The following is a 23,481-nucleotide window of genomic DNA, read 5'->3' as shown; positions in this document are numbered from 1 at the left end:
GAGACGGACGCGATCAGACATGTTAGCAAGAACCAAGTGCTTACATGGGAATCAGTTCTCCAAAATAAGAAAGAATAAAAAAGGGGCTTACAGGAAGAGAATCGCTTTGTCCACTGGTCCTGGCAGGCCAAAATGCATAATATAGTAAACTTCTGCAAACCACACAGTTGTTTGACAGTTAATCAGTTGTACGCACAGTCACACACACTGAACTGCTTCAGCTTGTTCTTGTTGGTTGACAGACACCTCCCTTCTCACAGTCCATTAAGTCCATGGCGATGAGGAAGAACAAGGTTCACGAGTTCGAGGCCGATGTGCCCGCCGCCGACCTATGGGGGCTCTACGGCACGCTCCGTGCGGCAGAGCTGCTGCCCGAGCTTCTCCCGCAGGTGCTCGCCAAGATACAGCTCGTGAGCGGCGATGGCGACGTCGGCACCATCTTGGAGCTCACATTTGCTCCAGGTGAGATATCCAGAAACCATACCCTTCAATCCTGAAGTCGTCCATGTGTATACTGACCGAGTAACGGTTTGCTGCTTTTGCTAGGGATCCCTGGCCTGGAGACATACAGGGAGAAACTCATCAAGGTTGACAATGAGAACTACATCAAGGAAGCGCAGACGATCGACGGAGACATCCTGAAGCTTGGGTTCCTCTATTACATGGTCAGGTTCGAGATCATCGCCAAAGGACCCAGTTCTTCAGTGATAAGATCGACAATTGTGTATGAGATAAATTATGAAACTCACCCCGGGCTTGAAGCTATGGTCAGCACCGGACCTCTGGCTGCAACTGCTGAGAAATTTGCAGGGTACCTCAAGGAGCAGAAGATCGCTCAGAGCAGTTAATTCTTGCAACAGCTCAGAGCAAAAGTGTATCAATGCTTTGAGAGAAATAATGTCTGATTCCACGTTATGTGTTTTCCCTGAAAAATAAATGACCAATGATCAAACATATTAGGATAGCATGTTTGATCATATGAATATCACATAGTTGATATATAGATATTTCGCGGTCCATGTACCTTAACTTTATTAGTTTCATGAAAATGAAGTTGGGAGCCTTGATGCTCCTTTTCTCGAAGAAATGTACCTTAACTTGTTTTGGTTAATGAAGGTTTGATTAAAAAAGTACCACGGATTTCATTATGTATCATCACATACTTGGAATTTTGGAAAATATTCTCACGCATATGCATTTTGCAGTTATGACCAGTTAAGCCGAATAAACACAAGATATATATGACTCAGATTGATGGCAAGATGGACTAAATTGTACTGTGCAAATGAAGAAGCTGAATCGAGAGGGGATTATATCATCCAAACAATCACGAAGTTCTAGGTTGATGAGTAGTTCAACACCACATTCGAGAAGATCTGACCAAATGAAAATAACAGTTGACCGTAACGAATCAAATCAGCCATGAACAGAAACCAAACCTCGCCAGCCTTTGATTCATCTCTGCAGAACTACTACCCTCCTGCTTCTGCTGCAAGTAAAGGAGAACATACACACATACCAAAAGCAAGATCAACTGCTACAATAAGAATCAATCAGGACACTGAATCCACCTCCTATTAAATGATGAATGATGGAACTCATGAACAGAAGACCACAGGGCGATGGCCCTTCAAATCAGACCTTCCTCAAACCCCCTTCGACATGATCTCCACATACCAGATTCAGTCTTGCAACCAACGCATGGAGGCCAACACAAATGAATCGAACAAACCATCGAAAAGGCACTGACCTGACTCAGTTACGGAGCAAAGGTTTGCCCACGAGACCAACAACAACAACAACAAAGCCTTTAGTCCCAAACAAGTTGGGGTAGGCTAGATGTGAAACCCACAAGATTTCGCAACCAACTCATGGCTCTGGCACATGGATAGCAAGCTTCCACGCACCCCTGTCCATAGCTAGTTCTTTGGTGATACTCCAATCCTTCAGGTCTCTCTTAACGGACTCCTCCCATGTCAAATTCGGTCTACCCCGACCTCTTTTGACATTCTGCGCACGCTTTAACCGACCGCTATGCACTGGAGCTTCTAGAGGCCTGCGCTGAATACGCCCAAACCATCTCAGACGATGTTGGACAAGCTTCTCTTCAATAGGTGCTACCCCAACTCTATCTCATATATCATCATTCCGGACTAGATCCTTCCTCATGTGGCCACACATCCATCTCAACATACGCATTTCCCTCACACCTAACTGTTGAACATGTCGCCTTTTAGTCGGCCAACACTCAACGCCATACAACATTGCGTGTCGAACCGCCGTCTTGTAGAACTTGCCTTTTAGCTTTTGTGGCACTCTCTTGTCACAGAGAATGCCAAAAGCTTGGCGCCACTTCATCCATCCGGCTTTGATTCGATGGTTCACATCTTCATCAATACCCCCATCCTCCTGCAGCATTGACCTCAAATATCGAAAGTCCTTCTGAGGCACCACCTGCCCATCAAGGCTAACCTCCTCCTCCTCACACCTAGTAGTACTAAAACCGCACATTATGTACTCGGTTTTAGTTCTACTAAGCATTCCAAGGTTTGTATCCATAACTCTAACTTCCTAAATATATCGTGCAACCGACAGGCGCAGAAGACCAACACGGGGATCAAGGGTACATATAAATATATAATGGACCGAACCTCGAGAGATAGATTTCTAACCAAACGATTTAAACAGATTCCAACTCACTACCAGAGTACCAGTGATGGTGCAGAAAACCGTCAGTGCCCCCGTTAGGGTGGAGACCGTAGTCGGAAGTAAAGGGAGTTCACACGCGGTTTTTACCCAGGTTTGGGGCCACATGATCGAGGTAATACCCTACTCCTGCTTTGTTTTGGATTGATGTGGGAGCACCTCGTGCGAGGGAGTTACAAGTGGAGGATAATGAATGCTACCGAGGTCTGGGCAATGGAACAGATGCCTCGAACAACCCCTAGCCTCGCCTTATAAAGGGGATGAGAGCTAGGGTTGCTAGGGATCCTAACCGACCTCACTGTGAGAGCTTCTTGGCTTGCACGCCAAGGATAAATTTTATCTGCAAGCCTGGACCCCTGGACCGATCGCTGGGTAAGGCTGCCGCTAGGCCTCTTGGGCCCTGAAGCCAGCCAAGTCTCGAGCTTCCCGGCGGACGGGCCACCCTCGGTATATTGTACCGTCGGTAGCGCCCGAGCTTGTCTGGAGTTGTGGAGTCTTGCTGCCTTGAGAACAAAATCCAGGCAGGCTCTTTCTTAGTGATGGAGACAGTCTATCTCCCGGTAGCCCGACCTCAAAATCTACGTATCACGCGGCCTCCTGCGACGCATCTCTATGGCTTCGTAGCTCCTGATTTTGTGGTGCCGCGATCTAGCAGTTTTACATCTTTCACCTTCATGGCTTCACGGTCTGCGTCTTTGCAATGTTGCGGCTTCACGGTTGCACGGCCTCCGGGGTCGCGTCTTCACAGCTTCATGGCTGCGCGGCCTCCAGTGTCCAGTCTTCTTCAAATCATTTATTGCTAGCCATAGGAACCTAGGCGTCACTGCCACTCGCTTTGTCACATCCCGTCATCACTGTCGTAAAGATAGGGAGATGGCCAGTCGGTTCCGCTTTGGCCGTTGTATCATGATGATAATGCCTGGATCTCCACGCCCACATCCTGCGTAGTGGAAAACCGCAAAGGAAATGGGGCACTTGTCGACCTACCAAAGCCGTTGCTTGGGTTTCCCGGTGGGATACAAAGAGGGGGGAGAGAGACATTTCCCCACTTCCTCTGTTCATCTCGTAGATTCCGCTACTGCTTCTCCCTCCCCCGTCGAAACCGCCATTGTCGCAAGCTCTTGCTCCTCGAGCCCTCCCTTTCTTTCCTTCTCCACCCAAGCGAGCCGCTGATGGTGCGAGTCGAGGGAGACCGCGGTCGAGGTCGTGGCCGGAGCGTTCCGAAGGCCACCACCGCTGACAAGTGGAAGGACAACGCTTCCGCCAACGAGGAGGCGGGCGAGACCACAGACAAGTGGTTCTTCTCCACTGCGTTGGTTCAAGACGACTTTCAGCTGCCTTGCGAGTTTATCAATCATTTGTTGCGCGGATTCCTTGCTGAGCAGGGCACACTTCCTTAGTTCTCTTGTCATGGTCCTGATGCTCAGAATTGTTTGCTAAGCATCGTCACCTTCTTGAGGCAGCTTATGCATTGAAGATCAACGCATGTCTTCCACCTCACTTTTGGGTTGAGGTTGTTTGTACATCCACCTACCTCATCAACAGTCAGCCTTCCTTGCTTTGCAGGGCGATATTCCTCTCAAGTGTCTTTTTGGTCGTTCTCGTGGCTACTTAGTGCTTCATTTGTTTTGTTGCGTTTAATACGTTCTTCTTGCCCCTCAAAAGGACTACTTAGTATATTGAATGTGTCTTCTTAGGTTACTGATGAGCACAAGGGCTATCAGTGTTGGGATCATATCGATCGGCGGATTAAGCATTCCTCGGGGTGTGACTTTTGATGAGCCTCGTCCTTTCTATCCACGTCGATTCTCTCCTTTGGCCTCTCTCATTGAGGATATTTCTTTCCTAGCTTTTGCCAATACACCTATCACTCATATATTGCCCTTGTGCATCCATTCCAATGTGTCTTCCTATACGACTATTGTAGACCCCACGTCATCATCACCTACGGCTTCCCCACCTCATTTGTCCCCTAAGGCTTCCCCGGTGATTCATCCTCATCCTCTTCTTTACTACACTAGTCGTCCACATCTTGTGGATTCTTCTGATGTGTCATCTTTCAATGAGCTATCTCCCTCGACTACTATGTCTCCTTCTGTTGACAACGCACCTCCTCCAACTCAACCTACTTATGGCTTCTGCGCCCACCCGCTTCCGCTTATTGATCGCTAATTGACACTGCCATGGAACTCAACGTCCACCTTTGTGCTTCTGACAATGAGCCTTTGTTTGATCTGACGTGCTACCGTCATCTTGTTGGGAGTCTTGTATTTAGATGTCACTCGTCCAGACATTTCAAATCACGTTCTCATTCTAAGTCAGTTTGTCTCTGCTCCCACTTTAATCCACTTTGTGGAACTACCTCACCGTCTCTCTCTTATTCCTATGCACAAGTTTGTTCGTCCCATTGTACTTACTGTGTTTTCTTGATGGTTTTCTCATTGCCCGAAAGACAAAGAAACAGACCGCGCTATTCCCTTTGCGTGCAAAGGCTAAGTTGCAAGCTATACCTCTGTTGACAACAGAGGTGACTTGGTTACGATGGTTGCTTTAGGATTTTGATGTTTTTGTCACTAGACCTACTCCTTTGTCAGACAGTACAAATGCAATCAATATTGCGCGCTATTCTGAAAAGCATGAACTCACCAACCATAATCGTGTTGATGTGTCCTATCACGCACGTATCGTCACCTGCGGCTTCCCCATCTCGTTCATTCCCTAAGACTTCCCCCGTGATTCCCCCCAATCCTCTTCTTTACTGCACTAGTCATCCACATCTTGTGGATTCTTCTAATGTGTCATCTTTCGATCAGCCATCTCCCTCGACTATTATATCTCCTTCTGTTAGCAATGCACTGCCTCTAGCTCAACCTACTTATGGCTTCTGCGCTCACCCGCTTCAGCATATTGATCGCTATGGGTATTCTAGCGCTGCTCTTCTCAATACGACATACCGTGACGCCATGTTCATCCCGAACGGCGACATGCGATGGCAGAGGAGATTGTTGCTCTTGAACGCACTGGCACGTGGGGTCTCATTTCCCTTCCTCCCTATGCTCATCCCATCACTTGTATCTTGTAAGTGGGTCTACAAGATTTAGACTCTGATGGTTCTCTTGCGTAAGAAAGCTCGTCTTGTGACCCGTGGCTTTCAACAGGATCATGGCTATGACTAAGATGAAACATTTGCTCATATGGCCCACATGACAACTCTTCTCACACTTCTCGCTGTGATATTTGTTCGACATTGATCTGTCTCTCAGCTTGATGTTAAGAATGTCTTTCTTAATTGTGAGTTGCATCAGAAGGTCTACATGTAGCCACCACCTAGATATCTTTTTCCTGATGGCACGATCTGGCGTCTTCGTCGCTCTCTCTATGCCTTTAGCCCGTATCGTCCGAGTTGAGTGTTTTGTTTCAGCAATGACTGCGACTAGTTTTTGCCAAATGCTCATGATCTACACTTTATATCCATCTTTCAGCTCAAGGTCGAACGTTGCTTCTATATGTCGATGACATGACCATCACTGCCAACAACTCTAAGTGCATTGCCTTTTTGAAAGTTCGTCTTAGTGAATAGTTTTTATGTTTTGATATTGGTCCTCTTTGCTACTTCCTTGGAATTGAGGTTTCTTCTACCTCTGATGGCTTCTTTATTTCCCAAAGAGAAGTACATTCAATATCTTCTTGTTTGTGATGATCTTAGAGACAAGGTCACTGTTGACACTCCCATGGAGCTCAACGTCCACCTTTGTGCTTTCGACAATGAGCCTTTGTTGTATCTGACGCGCTACCGTCATCTTGTTGGGAGTCTTGTCTATTTAGATGTCACTCGTCCAGACATTTCATATCACATTCTCATTCTAAGTCAATTTGTCTCTATTCCCACTTTCATCCACTTGAGTCACCTCCCCCCCTGTTCTACGATATCTTTGTGGAACTACCTCTCACCGTCTCTCCCTTAATCCTATGCTCAAGTTCGCTCATCCCTTTCTACTTACTGTGTTTTTCTTAATGGTTTTCTCATTGCCTGGAAGGCAAAGAAACAGATTGTGTTTTTCCCTTTTGAGTGCAGAGGCTGAGTTGCAAGCTATAACCCTATTGACAACAGAGGTGACTTGGTTACGATGGTTGCTTGAGGATTTTGGTGTTTTTGTCACTAGACCCACGCCTTTCTTGTCAGACGATGAGGATTTTGGTGTTGATGTCCTTTGTGTGCTCCAATGTGCAGGATCAGATAATTGCTCTTTAGTATGTGCCTTTCGATTTACGCTTGGTTCGTTTCTTCACAAAGACTCAGACAAAGCACGACACATCTCTCCAAACCCGGTGTCGTTCATTAACGACCTTGAGGATTTTGGTGTTTCTATCACTACATTACTCCTTTCTTGTCACACCATACAGTATATTTGCTATCAGGATTGCACCTCACCATATGAAGCATGAGCTCACCAAGCATATTAATGTCGATGCCTCCTTCATGCACTCTAGAGTGCAGGGTCATATTATTACTCTTCAATATGTGCCTTTTGATTTACACTTGGTCTGTTTCTTCATGAAGGCTTAACTGGAGCACAACACAGACTCTCCAAACCCACCCACACGGCCCAATAGTTGTGACACCTCACTCAACAAGCATGTCATGTCATCCCGAGTAGTAGATCCACGTGCAGACACCGGATCTGCCCACAACCGCACGTCGTCGCGGCTAACACGCAAGCGTAGGGTGGATGATGCCTTTCTCCTCCCGATGCCCTCTTCCGGCCTTCCTCCCTTCCCCTGTCGCCATCCGCTCACCGCTCAACTCCAGGTTCAAAAGCTAAATGGCGGCGGCGGTCCGCTCCCGACGGCTTTTTCACCCCTCCACCACACCCCTCGTGCACGCCCCACTCCCAGTCAATCCGGTTGAGCATCCTTTGTCTGGCTACGGGTTGCTCTGTCGCTGTCTCGATCCCACAACCCGTGTTCCCCTGGTGGGCGCCATAGCCGAATGCACGAGCACCACCTATCGGCGAAGCAAGAGCAGGGGTAGCCGGACCGCAATGTCTAACCAACTGTTTAAGAATTCACCCGATTAATCGGTTAACTGGCCAGTTAATCGCTACTCATCGGGTGGCCGACTCGAATAACACATATTCATCGCGTTAACTTGCCAGACCGATTAAATGGTCGGTTAGACCGACTAATCTGTTGTCAGGCTGATTAATCGTTGTTGGCATGTTAACTTGTGGGCAAACAAAGCCCAATTATTTGGCCCATAAACCCTCCCGCTCCTAAATAGCTAGGGTTTAGCCCTCCTGTCACCCCTCTTGCTCCTTTCATCCCCTCCCGACCTAGATGGCGGCTGACCAAGTCCTCGCGGCGTGCTGCCACTTCCCCTCCTCCCCTGTGTGTCGCCGCTTCCTCTTCTCCCTCTACGCACCGCTACTTCCCCTCCTTCGTGACATACCTTTTTGACGTACCACCTACGGCAACCGACCCATTCAGATGCCCTTAACGGAGGCCACCATCTCTTAGAGTTGCGACACAGGCTGAATTTAGCAAAAAATGGTGTTGTATACATGTTTGTTGATGACTTTTGATGCCCACATGGATGATTGTTGTTGTATACATGTTTGTGGTCTATTGAGAAAAGAAAACGGTGCCATTTGCCTCCTATTTGCAATGTAGATTTTCCCTCCATACAAAATTTGCTTCTATTGAGTTGAAAATTCCACTAATTAGTGGTTGACCGGTTAATCCAGTTAATAGGCCGATTCAACGATTAATCACTACTCCCAAGTTGAGCGAGCAGTTACCAGATAGTGATTTCCTCAACATTACTCTTACCCCGCAGGATGTGTGCACGACGCTACCTGTCACCGAGGCCAAGGGCCACCAAAGGGAACATGGGATGCAACATCAAGTCCGTGGCACAGAACCTGCAACCAGGGGAAGGACGCCAAACCGGATCGATGAGGAACAGAGATTGCACGACTTCGACACCTACTTCTTTTAGGTTTTTTTTACTCATAGCCTTGTGCTTCTTCGTCAACCTCTTCAGTTGAGCTCCTCACTACACTCGAGATTACGCGACTTCAGTGTCTGCTAGCTGCGTCTTTTGGTTCTCCATCGATAGGTTTTGCAGGTTTTACTACTGGACAATTTGTATAAAAGAGAAGACAAGGGAAATATTTTTGGTCTTTTCATTAGTTCAACAATAAAGCACATAACAGCCAATCAGAAATATTTTTGGTTCACTTCAACACTTAAGACTCAATAAGACATAAACGAGAAATCTTTTTGGAATTTGTAAGTTTGCAACATAAATAAACGCAAAGACGAAAGAAACGACAAAAAGAAAACAACAGAGAAAAGCCAAAAAGAACAGCCAAAAAAATAAAGGAAAACAAAAGAACAACGAAAGAGAAATATTTTTGGATTTTCTAAATCATAAAAGGCAAAGAACTCAGAGAAACATAACAAAAATAATTTGAAATTTTTGTTTTTTCTCAAATAAGGCAAACAAGAATGCAAAGAGAAGCAAAGATAAAAGATTTCCAAAGTTTCAACAAAGAGGAAATCAAATAAACATCCAAAAGAAAAGCAAAAAGAACGGAGAAATATTTTATTATTTTCTCAAAGAACTTCAAAAGAACAAAACTACAAAAGGACAAAGAAGTCTTTTTGGGTTTCTTCTAAAAGCAAAGAACAAAAAACAAAAGAAGCAATAGGAAGCAAAAAAAACACTACAAACACTTAAGACTCAAACAAGAAATCATTGTGGAATTTTTGGGTTTTGCAACTTTTTTTGAACGTGTGCAACTTAAACACAAATACGAAAGAAACATCAAAAGAAAACATCAAAAAATGCCAAGAACACTCAAAAGAAAACAAAAGATCAACAAAAGAAAATATTTTATTTTTGGATTTTCTGACAAATAAAAGGCAAAGAAGAACTAAGAGAAACACATAGAAATGATTTTGGAATTTTCGGATTTTCTCAAAGAAGGCAAAGAGATGCGGAGATAAAAGGATTTTCAAAGTTTAAACAAAGAGGCAATCAAATAAACATCCAAAGAAAAAGAAAAAAAGAACGAGGAAATATTTTTGTGGTTTTCTCAAATAACATCAAAAGAATAAAAAGATAAAGAAATCAAATCTTTTTGGGTTTCTTTTAATAGCAAACAACAAACAAACAAAAGAAAAAAAATAGGAAGCAAAAAAAACATTTCAAACAATTAAGACTCCATATGATGCAAACAAGAATCTTTCTGGAATGTTTGGGTTTTACAACTTAGACACAAAGACGAAAGAAACGACAAAAAGAAAACAACAAAGAAAAGCCCAAAAGAATAACCAAAAGACAATGGAAACAATTAGGACTCAATAAGACGCAATCGAGAAATCTTTTTGGAATGTTTGGGTTTTGCAATTTAAATACAAAGACGAAAGAAACGACAAAAAGAAGACAACAGAGAAAAGCCAAAAAGAACAACCTAAAGAAAACAATGGAAAACAGAAGAACAAAGAAAAAGAAATATTTTTGGATTTTTTGAAACATAAAAGGCAAAAAAGAACTCAAAAAAACACTTCAGAAATATTTTTGGATTTTTTTTCTTTTCTCAAAGAAGGCAAATAAGAACGCAAAAAGAAGATTTTCGAAGTTTCAGCAAAGACGAAATCAAATAAACTACCAAAGAAAAAGCAAAAAGAACGAAGAAATATCTTTGTTGTTTTCTCAAAGAACTTCAAAAGAACGAAAGGAAAAAATAAATCTTTTTGGGTTTCTTTCAAAAGAAAATAACACACAAACAATAGGAAGTAAGAAAACACAACAAACACTTGGGACTCAATAAGATGCAAACGAAAAATCTTTTTGGAAATTTTGGGTTTTGCAACTTAAAGAAACAATAAAGAAAAGTCAAAAAGAACAACCAATAGAAAACAAAAGAACGACGAAAGAGAAATATTTTTGAATTTTTTGAAACATAAAATGCAAAGAACCCAGAGAAACACAACAAAAGTAATTTAGAATATTTGGTTTTTATCAAAGGCAAAAAAGAACGCAAAGATAAAAGATTTCCAAAGTTTGAACAAAGAGGCAATCAAATAAACTTCCAAAGAAAAAGCAAAGAGAACGAAGAAATATTTTTGTTGTTTCTTGAAAGAACTTAAAAACACCAAAAGAACGAAAGGAGGCTTTCTTTTAAAAGCAAACAACAAACAAACAAAAAAACAATAGGGAGCAAAAAAACAAAGGAACACAAAAGAAAACAATAAAAAAAACCAAATTAAACTAAACAAAGAAAAAAGAGAAATACTTTTGGGTGTTTGATCTTTAATAGAACACCTACTTGCTACTTCTAGCTTCGTCGCACAATATTTCTCCGGCAACCTCTTCAGTTGAGACAGTGACTACACTGGAGATTAGGCGACTTCCATGTCTACTAGCTGATTCTTTGGGTTCTCCATCAACAAGTTTTGCTATTGATTTTTCTAGTATCGAGTGACCACTTTTACACAACCAAGTACATCTCTATGAATCCTTGGTACTGGACGTATTTTCAAATAGTTTATGATTCTTCGAGTTTGTCAGCTATTTGACCTTCAGATTCTCATGTTCATGTTCATGTTCTTACTACTGATGGAACTTCCCTCCAAGTCGACAGTTGAGGCACTCTTACTACTTCGTCTTTTCATGTTAATTCTTTTGCTCATATTCCTTGCCCATGCAGCTCATTTTAGGTGGTCAAATTGTCGACTTTGGTTGTACAGTCATTCTTTAGTTTAACTCTTGTTCCGATTAGTAACCTCAGATGGATGCTTTACTTGGTGTTGGCCATCGTCGTTGTAACTCCCAGGTGGTCCCTTTGCTGCCAATGTCTCCAGTCTCTCCGCTTCGGTTACTTCTTTTACTCTCTTTGTGGCATCATCGCCTGTGTCACTTGTGTGGTTCTTGTTTCTCATCCTTAGTTCGAAGTGGTCTTTTCATGTTAATTCTTTCGCTCATATTCCTTGGCCCATGCAGCTCATTTTAGGTGGTCAGATTGTCGACTTTGGTTGTACAGTCATTCTTTAGTTTAACTATTGTTCTGATTAGGATCCTCAGATGGATGCTTTACTTGTGTTGGCCATCGTCGTTGTAACTCCAAGGTCCTCTGGGAGCTTGATTGGTCACTTTGCTGCCACCGTCGACAGTCTCTCTGCCTTGGTTACTTCGTTTACTGTCTCTTTGTGGCATCATCATCTTTGTCACTTGTGTGGTTCTTGTTTCTCATCCTTAGTTCAAAGTGGTCTTCTTGGATCTGTCTCTAGCGGTGTCTTTAGACTGTTAGGTTTGTCGGCTTGGCAAACAGGTTCAATTACTTTATCTTCATAGCGAGATTGTGTCTCGTCCTTTCTATCTTGTTCATTTTGATGTTTGGGGTCCAGCTCCCTTTGCCTCAAAAAGAGGCCATCGCCACTATATTATCTTTATAGATGTTTTCTCTCGACACACATGGATATATTGTATGATTTTCTTGTAGTGAGGTCTTATCTATCAGTAAGAAGTTCGTCCCCATGCTTCATACCGGGTTTTCCACTCCTAATTGTGTCTTCCATGAAGATTTTGCTTGTGAGTTCATCTATCATTTGTTGTGCGGATTCCTTGCTGAGCAGGGCACACTTTCTTAGTTCTCATATTGTGGTCCTGATGCTCAGAATGGTTTGCTGAGTGTAAGCATCGTCAACTTCTTGAGGCGGCTTATGCATCGAAGATCAACACCTCTCTTTCACCTCACTTTTGGGTTGAAGTTGTTTCTACTTCCACCTACCCCGTCAACAGTCAGCCTTCCTTGCTTTGCAAGGTGACATTCCTATCGAGTGTCTGTTTGGTCATTCTCATGGCTACTGAGCGCTTCATTTGTTTTGCTGCGTTTACTACGTTCTTCTGCCCCCCCCCCCCCGAACGCGCCAAACTGACTGCTTAGTCTATGGAATGTGTCTTCTTAGTTACGCTGATGAGCACAAGGGCTATGAGTGTTGGGATCCTATCAATCGGTGAATGCGCATTACTCAGGGTGTGACTTTTGACAAGTCTCGTTCTTTCTATCCACGTAAATCCTCTCCTTCGGCCTCTCCCATTGAGGATATTTCTTTCGTAACGCTTTCCGATACACCTATCACTCGTGTTTTGCCCTCCTACATCCATTCCAATGTGTCTCCCTGTACTACTGTTGTAGACCCCACGCCATCGTCACCTGCGGCTTCCCCACCTCATTCGTCCCCTAAGACTTCCCCGGTGATTCCCCCGCATCCTCTTCTTTACTACACTAGTCGTCTGCATCTTGTGGATTCTTCTGATGCTTCATCTTTCGATGAGCCATCTACCCCCATTACTATATCTCCTTCTATTGGAAACGCACTGCCTCCAGCTCAACCTAGCTTTTGCACTTGCCCGCTTCCACCTATTGATCACTATGGGTGTTCTGGAGCTGCTCTTCTCAATACAACTTACTGTGACACCATGTTCACCCAAACGGCGGCATGCGATGGCAGAGGAGATTGCTGCTCTTGAACGCACTGACACGTGGGATCTCATTTCCCTTCCTCCTCATGCTCAACCCATCACTTGTATATTGTAAATTGATCTACAAGATTTAGACTCTGATGGTTCCCTTGCCTTACAAAGCTCATCTTGTGACTTGTGGCTTTCAATAGGAACATGGCTATGACTACGACAAGACATTTTCTCATATGGCCCACATGACCACTCTTCGCACATTTCTCGTTGTGGTATTTGCTCGCCACTGGTCTGTCTCTTAGCTTGATGTCAAGAATGTCTTTCTTAATGGTGAGTTGCTTGAGAAGCTCTACATGTAGCCACCACATAGATATTTTTCCCTGATGGCATGATCTGCCATATTCGTCACTCTCTCTATGCCTTTAGCCCTCGTGCACGGTTTGAGGTTTTTTGTCTCAACGATGACTGCGACTAGTTTCTGCTAAATGATCATGATCCTTCACTTTATATCCATCTTTAAGCTCGTGGTCGAGCTTTGCTCCTATATGTCGATGACATGATCATCACTACCAACAACTTTGAGTGCATTGCCTTTTTGAAGGCTCGTCTTAGTGAATAGATTTAATGTCTGATCTTGGTCCCTTTCACTACTTGGAACTGAGGTTTCTTCTACCTCTTCATTATTTCCCAAGAGAAGTACATTCAGGATCTTCTTGCTCGTGCTGCTCTTAGTGATAAGGTCACTTCTGAATCTTGGTCCTCTTCGCTACTTCCTTGAGATTGTTCCTTATTTCCTAAGAGAAGTATATCCAGAATCTTCTTGCTCGTGCCGCTCTTACTGATGAGCACACTGTTGAGACTCACTCCTACAGAGTCAACGTCCACCTTTCTGCCCACCTTTGCTCCCTACTAGTCTGGATGGGCATTCTTTGCCTTGCTGCGAGTTGCTATGAGTACTGTCTCAATCCCACATCCCGTGTTCCCTTTGTGTGCGACACCATAACCGCACGCTCGAGCACCACCAATGGTGAGCAGGAGCTCGGACAGTCGACGCGTACCTGGATTATGCACGGGACGAGCCGAGGACAGGCGCTACCTAAAGTCGAGGCCAAGGGCGCGGTAGGAGAACTTGGGGTGCTTAATCAAGTGCGTGACCCACAACCCGCAAACAGGAAAAGAGCGCCAAGCCAGATCGATGGGGTACGAAGAGTGCACAGGCACGTGGATGCTGGATCAAGTCCCTCTGCTGCCACCACCACCAGTATCTGCCTTTGTTGCCTTGTCTACCAGTTATTTTCAGGATTGGCATCATCCCCTTGGGTCACTTGTGATCTCTCATCCTTAGTTCGACGTGGTCTTCTTGGATCTGTCTCCAATGATGTCTTTAGTCCATGGTCTAGTTACTTTATACTCATAGCGAGACAGTGTCTCAGCGTCCTTTCGACCTTGTTCAATATGATCTCAGGGGTCCATCTCCCTTTGCCTCCGGTAGTAACTTCTCTCGACACACCTGGATATACTTTATTTCTTCTTGTAGTGAGGTCTTATAAGCTTTTTGCTGCCATGGTTCACACTCAGTTCTCTACGCCTATTCGTGTGTTCTATGATGGCTCTGGTGGAATCCTTTCTGAGCAGACTTTGGTTCTCTTATCCCGGTGCTCATGCTCAGAATGGCGTGGTTGAGCGCAAGCATCGTCACCTTCTTGAGACGACTCGTCCGTTGATGGTCACCGCCTCTCTTCCGCCGCACTTTTGGGTTGAGTCTGTCTCCACTTCCATCTATCTCATCAACCTTTAGCAATCCACTGCTCTGCAGGGTGACGCCTTTTCGAGCGTCTATTTGATCGTTTATTCAACGCTTCAATTGTTTGGTTGTGTTTGCTATGTCCTTCTTGCCCCTCGTGAACGCACCAAACTGACTTGTCAGTCTGTTGAGTGTGTCTTCTTAGGATACAACGATGAGCATAAGGGATATTGTTGTTGGGATCTTGTTGGTCGTCGGATGCCTATTTCTCGGGATATGACTTTTGTTGAGTCCATCTTCTTCGGCCTTTTAAGTGGAGTATATCTCTTTCCACAATTTTCCCGACACTCTTCTCTGATTATTGTAGAACCAACGCCATCATCTCCTATGATTTCCTCCCTCACTTATCACATGATTCTACACCTTCATCACTGGTGGCTTCGTTGTCTCCATCACCTAAGTTTATCCTGATGATTCCAGCTCGTATTCTTCCATCTTTTCCTAACTTCTATACAGGACGTCTACGTGTTGTGGATGCGTCTACCGATGTGCCATCTTCCCCGTCTCAGCCTACTTATGGCTTGCGTCCTCGTCTGCTTTGGCATGTTAACCGCCAGTGTCTTCCAAGCGTTGGCGATGCTGTTCTTGAGCCAACTTCTTACTGTGATGTTGTTCATACCAAATGGCACCTTGTGATGGCAGAGGAGACTGCTGCTCTTGAGCGCATCCGCACGTGGGATATTGTTTATGTTCCTCCTCGTGTTCGTCCCATCACTTTGTGGGTCTACAAGGTTAGGACTCACTCTGATGGTTCTCTTGGGCGTTACAAAGCTCGTGTTGTGGGTCATGGCTTTCAGCAGGAGCATGGTCCTGATTACGATGAGACTTTCGTTGACCACTGTTCGCACACTTCTTATTGTGGCCTCTGTTCGCCACTGATCTGTGTCTAGGCTTGATGTTAAGAATGCATTTCTTAATGCTGAGTTGCATGAGGAGGTTTACATACAGCCACCACTGGGTATTCTACTCCTTACGACATGCTTTGTCGTCTTCATCGCTCTCACTATGGCTCTAAGCAAGCCCCTCACACCTGGTTTGAGCGTTTTGCCTCTATGGTGGTTGCTGCTGGTTTTCATCGAGTGCTCATGATCCGACGTTGTTTGTCCTCCTTTCTGCTCCTGGTAGGACTCTTCTTCTATATGTTGATGACATGATCATCACTGACACAGACCGTGAGTATATTTGCCTTTGTTAAGGCATGTTTAGTATGCAGTTTCTTATGTCTTGTCTTGGCCCTCTCTACTACTTTCTTGGGATTGAGGTCCCTTCTTGCTCAAAAGTAATAATTTCGGATCTTCTTACTAGCACTACTCTTACTAATGAGCGCATGTTGAGACTCCCATGAAGCTCAATGTTCACCTTCCTGCTAGTGATGTTGACCTATTGTCTGATCTGGCGCTTTATCGACATTTTGTTGCAAGCCTTGTTTATTTGCCTGGCACTTGCCCGAAAGAAGAAACAAACTGCAGTGCAGTGCCCCCCGTTCGAGTGCACCTCCTCCCGCGGCGTCGTCGCTCCACTTTCCTACTATATGCTCTGCGGCATTGTCGTCGTGGCTAGGATGGTGGCAAACTCGCTAGCGTCGATGCCTCTCGCACGATGTTGCTAGAGCCTTCATCCTCTCAAGTGGCATGAAACTCCCATGGAGCTCAACATCCACCTTTGTTTGATCTGACGCGCTATCATCATCTTGTTGGGAGTCTTGTCTATTTAGATGTCACTCGTCTAGACATTTCATATCATGTTCTCATTCTAAGTCACTTCGTCTTTGCTCTCACTTTTATCCACTTGAGTCACCCCCCCCACCCCACCCCCCCACCCCATTCTACAATATCTTCGTGGAAATATCTCTCACCGTCTCTCTTCTTCCTATGCTCAAGTTCGCTCGTCTCTTTCTACTTACTGTGTTTTCTTGATGATTTCTCATTGCCTAGAAGATAAAGAAACAGATTGCGCTTTTCCCTTCTAGTGCAAAGGCTGAGTTGCAAACAATGGCTCTTTTGACAACAAATGCATATGATGGTTGCTTAAGGATTTTTTTTGTTTCTATCACTACACCTACTCCTCTGTTGTCAGAGAGTACAGGTGCTATCAGTATTGTGCATGACCCCGTGCAACATAGCTCGCCAAGCATATTGGTGTCGATGCTTCCTTCATATGCTCCAATGTGCAGGATCAAATAATTCCTCTATCTCTTCAAACTCGGTGTTGTTGATGCACCATTAGCTAGGGAAGGATTTTATTCTCTAGTACTCCCTCCATTAACTATTATAAGATGTTCTAACTTTTTCTGAATCAGGTGTATATAGACACGTTTTAGTGTGTTTTGTTCACTCATTTCTGTACATAGTTCATATTAAAATATCCAAAACATTTCGTATTAGTGAACAAAGAGAGTATATTTTTATACTTAAAAGAAGGAATTCGCCCTCACCCTTTATGGTCATCCAGCCGGGCATAGCTCCCCCCTGTGGCCTCCGCCCCGAACATACCCCCCCCCCCCCCCCTAAACATGCTCGAGTGCACTCTTGCTCCTTTTCTAGACCATACACCATACTCTAGATTCTCTCGGCCGAGATCCTTATTTAGTAGCAGTACGGGACTAAAACATTACACATTATTGTTGCTTCCCTGGGTCAGATGAGTGGTCGGCACCTCCTTCCGCAATGCCGTCACCCACCATCCCGTTCTACCCTCCGTTGTGGCATTGTCGTCGCAACAAGGATGGTGGCAACCTCGCTTGCACCGATGTCTCTCGCGTGATGTCGTCGAAGTCTTCATCCTCTCAAGTGGCATGAACGAAGGGGACACTGCCGCCATGGCTGCTGGCATTCCCTTCCTTGGATTGTGAAGTGATTGGGAGCGAGACTAAGGGAAATATGGGAAATGAAACGATTACTAGCGTATTAGGGAATGAGGCCCAAACAAAACCGCTGAGATGAGTTAGGCCCACTACCAAAATGGTAGCTGTATTCTTCAACGAAGTGGGGACACACTTTTGATGGAAACAAGACCAAGTGGGATATAGTCATACTCAATCAATCTCAAATAATAATCTGCTTTTTTCTTAGCAAACTTTAACCCCTACTTTCAAATAATAATTTGACCCAAACACTAAACTAGCGTTGACCATAAACTTTTATACATCACACCATATTTTCATAATCTACCAAGTAAGGCGTATGAAAAAAAAAGGGATAAATCTACACACGTAATTTACATGTAACCATTATAATTATATCGTTTTAGAAATGCTATAGGTAGGTTTGGCTAGATGTCTAGGCCCGTGTCTACACTATATAACATCGTATGTTTGTAAAAGAAACATTACAAATTCAAGTCTATATAGCAGATAGTCTCCTACAAAGAAACATGCTTTTCTCTTTTGGAATAAATAACCATAACCTTTTTTTTTCAACTGAACAGCAACACAACTAAGGAAAAGAAAATATAATCACAATATACATAGAATAAGAATGTGTGAAATAGATAACCATGTCGTAAACATCACTTGTGGATAAATTTAGTGTGGTTGATAAAACAGAATCATTACCTTTGAAGCAGAATTGGGATTTGGTCATTCCAGAGTTCCAATAATTCTGTAGAATGAATCAAAACTGTCACATAACTGAGTGTAACTGGTTGGGTGGTGAGCTGATATAGAGGTGGGGTCGCGAATGGGGTCGCGACTGCATCGGTTGGAGCCTCGGACTGTCGATTTGGACAAACCGATTTAAATGCAACAGCAGCAGTCGCACAACGCTAGGGAAATTTTCACTATCTGCAATATCAATAGAAGCATTAATGCTAAGGAATTAGAAGCAGGTTGCACTGAACAAACCTCATCCAAATTTGTGTTTTGTACTGGAAGCAAGTTGCTGTGCTTACATAGTGCTTAAGTTTCACCTCCTAATGGACTGTTCGCACCTTTCTTTGCAACCAGCAATACAAGTGGAGCGACAACGTGCAAACTGATGCCACCATGGTGCCGAAGGCCCAAGCCATCACTTTTATGTGCAAAATAAATCCTTCTGGAATATGCTCCATTTTGTTGCCTGCTGCAATAGCAAGAAACTTTCTGTTGTCACTTTCCACCAGAACTTGCCAATTACATAAAGAAATACTCCCTCTGTTCACAAATATAAGATGTTTTGGATATTTCAATATGGACAACATACGGACTGAAATGAATGAACAAACACACTAAAATGCATCTATATACATCTGAATCAGAAAAAAAGGTAGAACATCTTATATATGTGAAGGGAGTAACATTCTACTAGCACATGCCAATTACATACAGAAATAACATTCACCAAATTCAATTAGTTGCAAGATCACAAAAGAGTGGATAGCTAGTCAATAAGTCAAGCTATTCCGACTATTCAGTGCCAGTATTTTACGTACTAATTAGCTAGCTGTGTTTTTGTTTTTTTCTCCATGATAGAATACACTATCATTTTCCAATCAAGTCAAGGACCTATGGCGTAACAGAAGAAACCTCCAAAGATTAGTCGGACCAAGAAGAGCTGCTCAACTTCTCAGGAGGGCAACATTCATCATAAGTGCTGGAACAACTGATGTGTTTTCCCACTATCTTGCCACAAACCGTTCAGGAACAGATAGTTGGCCACCGTATGAGAATCTACTGATAACACATGTCACTAACTATACCCAGGTAGACACCGTATGAGAATCTACTTGAAAACTTAACAATTTACCTTCTTCTGACATCACCACCTAAATAGACGAATCAAGTGACATGGTGCAAGCTGAGCCTGTCCATAATGATCTTCAGCCATTCTTTGAACTTCACATTCTACACATTGTTGTATTTCTCAACGTGCTAAGTTCATAATCTAAAGAAATAATCCATTTCTGGCATTTATCTAGTCAGAAGTAGAACTCTTGCTGATTTGCTTTTTCCATTGGCTACCAACTTAAAAAAAATTCTACCTCGTCATTAGCAATGCTTGATGGTGGTAATCTGTCATCATCATCTTTAAAACAGCACTACAGCAAATTAGCAGCAGCAGGTTGTATCTTGAATCTCGTCAACGAACCCGCTCCGAAAAATGTAGGAAACTTTGCCATGATTTATGTAGATTGATAGTCCTTTCAAATCACAACTTACGTATATGTTTCCCTAAAGAAAAAGAGTGTGTGCTGTGTGAACTGAGTGCACATTATGATTCTTTGCCTGATGCTAGAAAAAATCTATGTTTTGTAACAGGACAGCTGATCAAATATGCTTTAGTCACAAAATTTATATCTTCCTTGTGAGTTCCAGCGGGGCAAATTAGCAGCAGTAGCAGCAGCAGAGCATCACGCGGCAAACAGCTGGGAAGCAACAAGATAACGCTGTTGGAGGGTGTCTACCTTGTCCGTGGTGGCGGGCGAGGCGAGCGTTCCGCGGGAGCGAGAGAGCATCCTCCGCCGCGAGCACATGCTCTGTTCGTTTACCGCGTCGCGATCGGCAGGAGGCGCCATGCGCACCGGCGTGAGGAGATCTGGACGAAGACGCCCTCGGGCTCGCCTCCTCGTGCATCGCTCTGGCCGTCGTCCAGCTACCTCAGGCTCAGCGTGCTCGCGGCGCAACAGCCTCCGTCGGCAGCTTGGACCTGAGGTCGGATGCCGAGACCCCAGGCGCCCGCCGCGCCGCCGCCTCCCCCTCATCCTCTCCAACTCCCGAACCCGACGATGCTCAGCCGCCGTCGAGCTCGTACTCGCGAGTCGCCGCCGCCTGACTGCTCTCTCGATCTACAGACCCACGTGGGTACTCGTACTTGCGAGTCTCCAACTCCCGAACCCGACGATGCTCAGCCGCCGTCGAGCTCGTACTCGCGAGCCGCCGCCGCCTGACGAATCCCTTGCTCTGCTCGAGCGGCAAATAGGGTTTTCCTACTAGCCGAACAGACCGCATATGGGCCAGCCCAAATAGCTAGAAAACGTAATTTTTTTTTTCTTCACGATTCTTTCTGGTTTCCTTCTTTTTTGTTAATCCTCCATGACTGGTTTTCCTTTCTTTTTTCTTTTACTAGGAAAACTGCCCGTGTGTTGCAACGGGAAAAAACACATACCCATGCCCTGTGTTTCGATATTGACTACCGGGATCAATATCGCTTGAAGACAAATTATTTTATATTTACTTTACTAGATGTGATATATGTTTTCGCTGTGTGTGTCATAATATGTGTATATATGGTAGTCCAACATTACCCAATCCTTGTCCATGGAGAGGCGAAAGGAAACTATAACACATTCTGAGGGGGCCAAAGACTATACTTTTTCTAATTAAGCACCTCCAGAAAAATTCTTCAGTCTAGCTCCGCCAGTGGTATGGTGTTTGTTTCCAGTTAGTTTTCGTGTCTAATAGCCAGTCAGTATGAGCTCGTGATGGACATAAATAGAGTCAAATTTAACTTTTTGTCGAGACGAGTCAAATTCAACCTTAAAACAGAAACCCAATATATGCATAGTTCGGACAACAAAGGCATGTGCGCACACTAACCAGTTCACGTTACAGACTCGAAGATTTTTATTGATGCGTCAAGGATTCAAACAATTAATCTAAAAAATAAATCCAAACTATTAAAAACAGAAAAAGAACCTGTCAACATGCATGCATGTTGCGAACCAACATGTGGTTAGATGGCTAGAGGGATTGTGGTATCCTCAGCCCACAAGGGTTCAAATCCTGGTGCTCGCATTTATTCATGAATTTATTTCAGGATTTCCTGCGATGCGCTTTTAGTGGGAGGAGACGTTCCCGTCGACGACGAGGTGCCTACGGTGACTTCGTAAATTTCAATATGATATGCCGGCTCAGTCTTTCGGAGGTGCTCATAGGGTAGAGTTTGCGTGTGTGCGTTCATAGGGATAAATGTATGCGCGTGTATATGAGCGCTTGCGTCTATATTCAAAAAAACATGCATGCATGCCCCATGGAAAAAAAACACGCGTGCACGCTTCTTTTTTCTGTATTATCTTCAGATTAGCTCTCTCCCCTATCTTCCCCTCCCGAGGCAAGGGTCTGCTTTCAGTTGGTGACCCATATCTCATCCTTCTTTGCTGGCTTGTTGATTCTCGCAACTCTAAATGTATATAAGTTGCTAAGATTGAATGTAAAGAGGCAAGATGGGACTATTAATTAGAATCTGAGATTTTAGCGCAGGCCATAAGGGAGGTGAGGGGAGGTTGTCAGGTTGAACTTTTGTAGCGGCCCATGACAAAATTTCTAGCCCGTGAAGCTGCTAACAGCAGAATCGGACGAAAATTACGGGACAAAAATTACGGCAGCGAGGACTATGTATGAAAAACAGACAATAATTAGGGAGGAAGAATCATTAACCTTATTATTAGTAGGTATAGACTTTTATTTGTTTTATTTGCAAAAATCGAATTCTTTTCTATTATTTCTTATTTTCATTTTTTGTTTCTATTTTCACAGTTTTTAGAAAATGGTCAGAATTTGGAAAATTGTTTGCTATTCCGAAAACTCGTGTTTACAAATAATGTTCGAAAATTTAAAATTTTGTTCGTGCTTTCAGAAAAATGTTCGTTGTATCAAAAATAATCCGTGTTTCCATATTTTGTTTGAAATTTCAAAAAACAGTTCCCATTTTTAGAAACAAATCAGAGGTCCAAAAATAACATTTAGAAGAAAAAAATGGAGTTTCAAAAAATGCTTGTGTTTTCAAAATTTGTTTGAAATTAGCAAAAAATGTTCTAGTTTTTCAAAAATGTTCACAAATTCAAAAAGGTTTCAAGATTTCCAAAAATTATCCGTGTTTTCTAAAATTGTTCATGTTTCAAAAAATATTTCACTTTTTCCAAAAACAAATGCCTTTGAATTTTCAAAAATGTTTAGATCTATCGTTGCTCATAGTTCTGATGTTTCCACACTGTCTATCAGACACTAAAGCTCATCAACTCGAGTGGCTAGTCACTAGCGTTCACCGGTGGGAGGTTCTATGTTTGATCCCTTGATCCCTCACATGTGTGTACCTTTTTTATAGCAATTTCCACTCCTTGTACCACTTGCTACTTGGCCCGCCTAGACGGGGAGCCCCCTGTGCGGCGCGTGGCAAAGAGCGTCAAATAGCAGCTCCCCTCTTTTCCTTCTGCCCAGCTCCTCGAAAACAACAGTTGACTTGCATGTGTTAAGTATCTCTACTCCTAATGGATGAGTTGATGAATCGTCTCCGCGGTTTATTTTCGCTGGTTTTTTTTCGTCTCTCCCCCACCACCCCCTCCGACCCTGGTCCACGGTTTTTTTTCACTGGTTTTTTCGTCTCTCCTCCCACCACCCCCTCCCACCCTGGTCTATCGGTTTATTTTTCTCTCCACTCTTTATTACAACCAGAACTTTCCTAACGTATAACAAATCACGGATCTAACTTCCTTAAATTATGCAAATCAATCGATTCCTTTTATTGGTTCAATTTGTCTTAGGAAACAAATAACAGATTTTCAGGAAACAAAT

At 43.7% G+C, this 23,481-nt stretch overlaps 1 protein-coding gene and 1 long non-coding RNA gene across 2 annotated transcripts; one reads left to right on the top strand and one right to left on the bottom strand.

Moving 5' to 3' along the window:
* On the bottom strand, positions 1 to 21,546 carry LOC109776022 (uncharacterized). The gene is made up of 5 exons (XR_012203303.1): positions 20,376 to 21,546; positions 18,924 to 19,054; positions 18,550 to 18,874; positions 750 to 925; positions 1 to 557 (listed from the first exon to the last, which is right to left on the bottom strand). It is a non-coding gene; the product is annotated as an uncharacterized lncRNA (long non-coding RNA).
* On the top strand, positions 225 to 910 carry LOC123497148 (norbelladine synthase-like). Its single transcript, XM_045233272.1, has 2 exons — positions 225 to 462; positions 547 to 910. Exons 1-2 carry the CDS (start codon positions 273 to 275, stop codon positions 846 to 848), a joined length of 492 nt encoding a protein of 163 aa, XP_045089207.1. The 5' UTR covers positions 225 to 272; the 3' UTR covers positions 849 to 910.
* Positions 21,547 to 23,481: the final 1,935 nt, after the last annotated feature.

The sequence above is a fragment of the Aegilops tauschii genome, chromosome 2, assembly GCF_002575655.3.
Source record: "Aegilops tauschii subsp. strangulata cultivar AL8/78 chromosome 2, Aet v6.0, whole genome shotgun sequence".
NCBI classification, from domain to species: domain Eukaryota; kingdom Viridiplantae; phylum Streptophyta; class Magnoliopsida; order Poales; family Poaceae; genus Aegilops; species Aegilops tauschii.
Note: the sequence above shows the minus strand (reverse complement) of the source record. Positions and strands in the feature narration are given on the sequence as shown.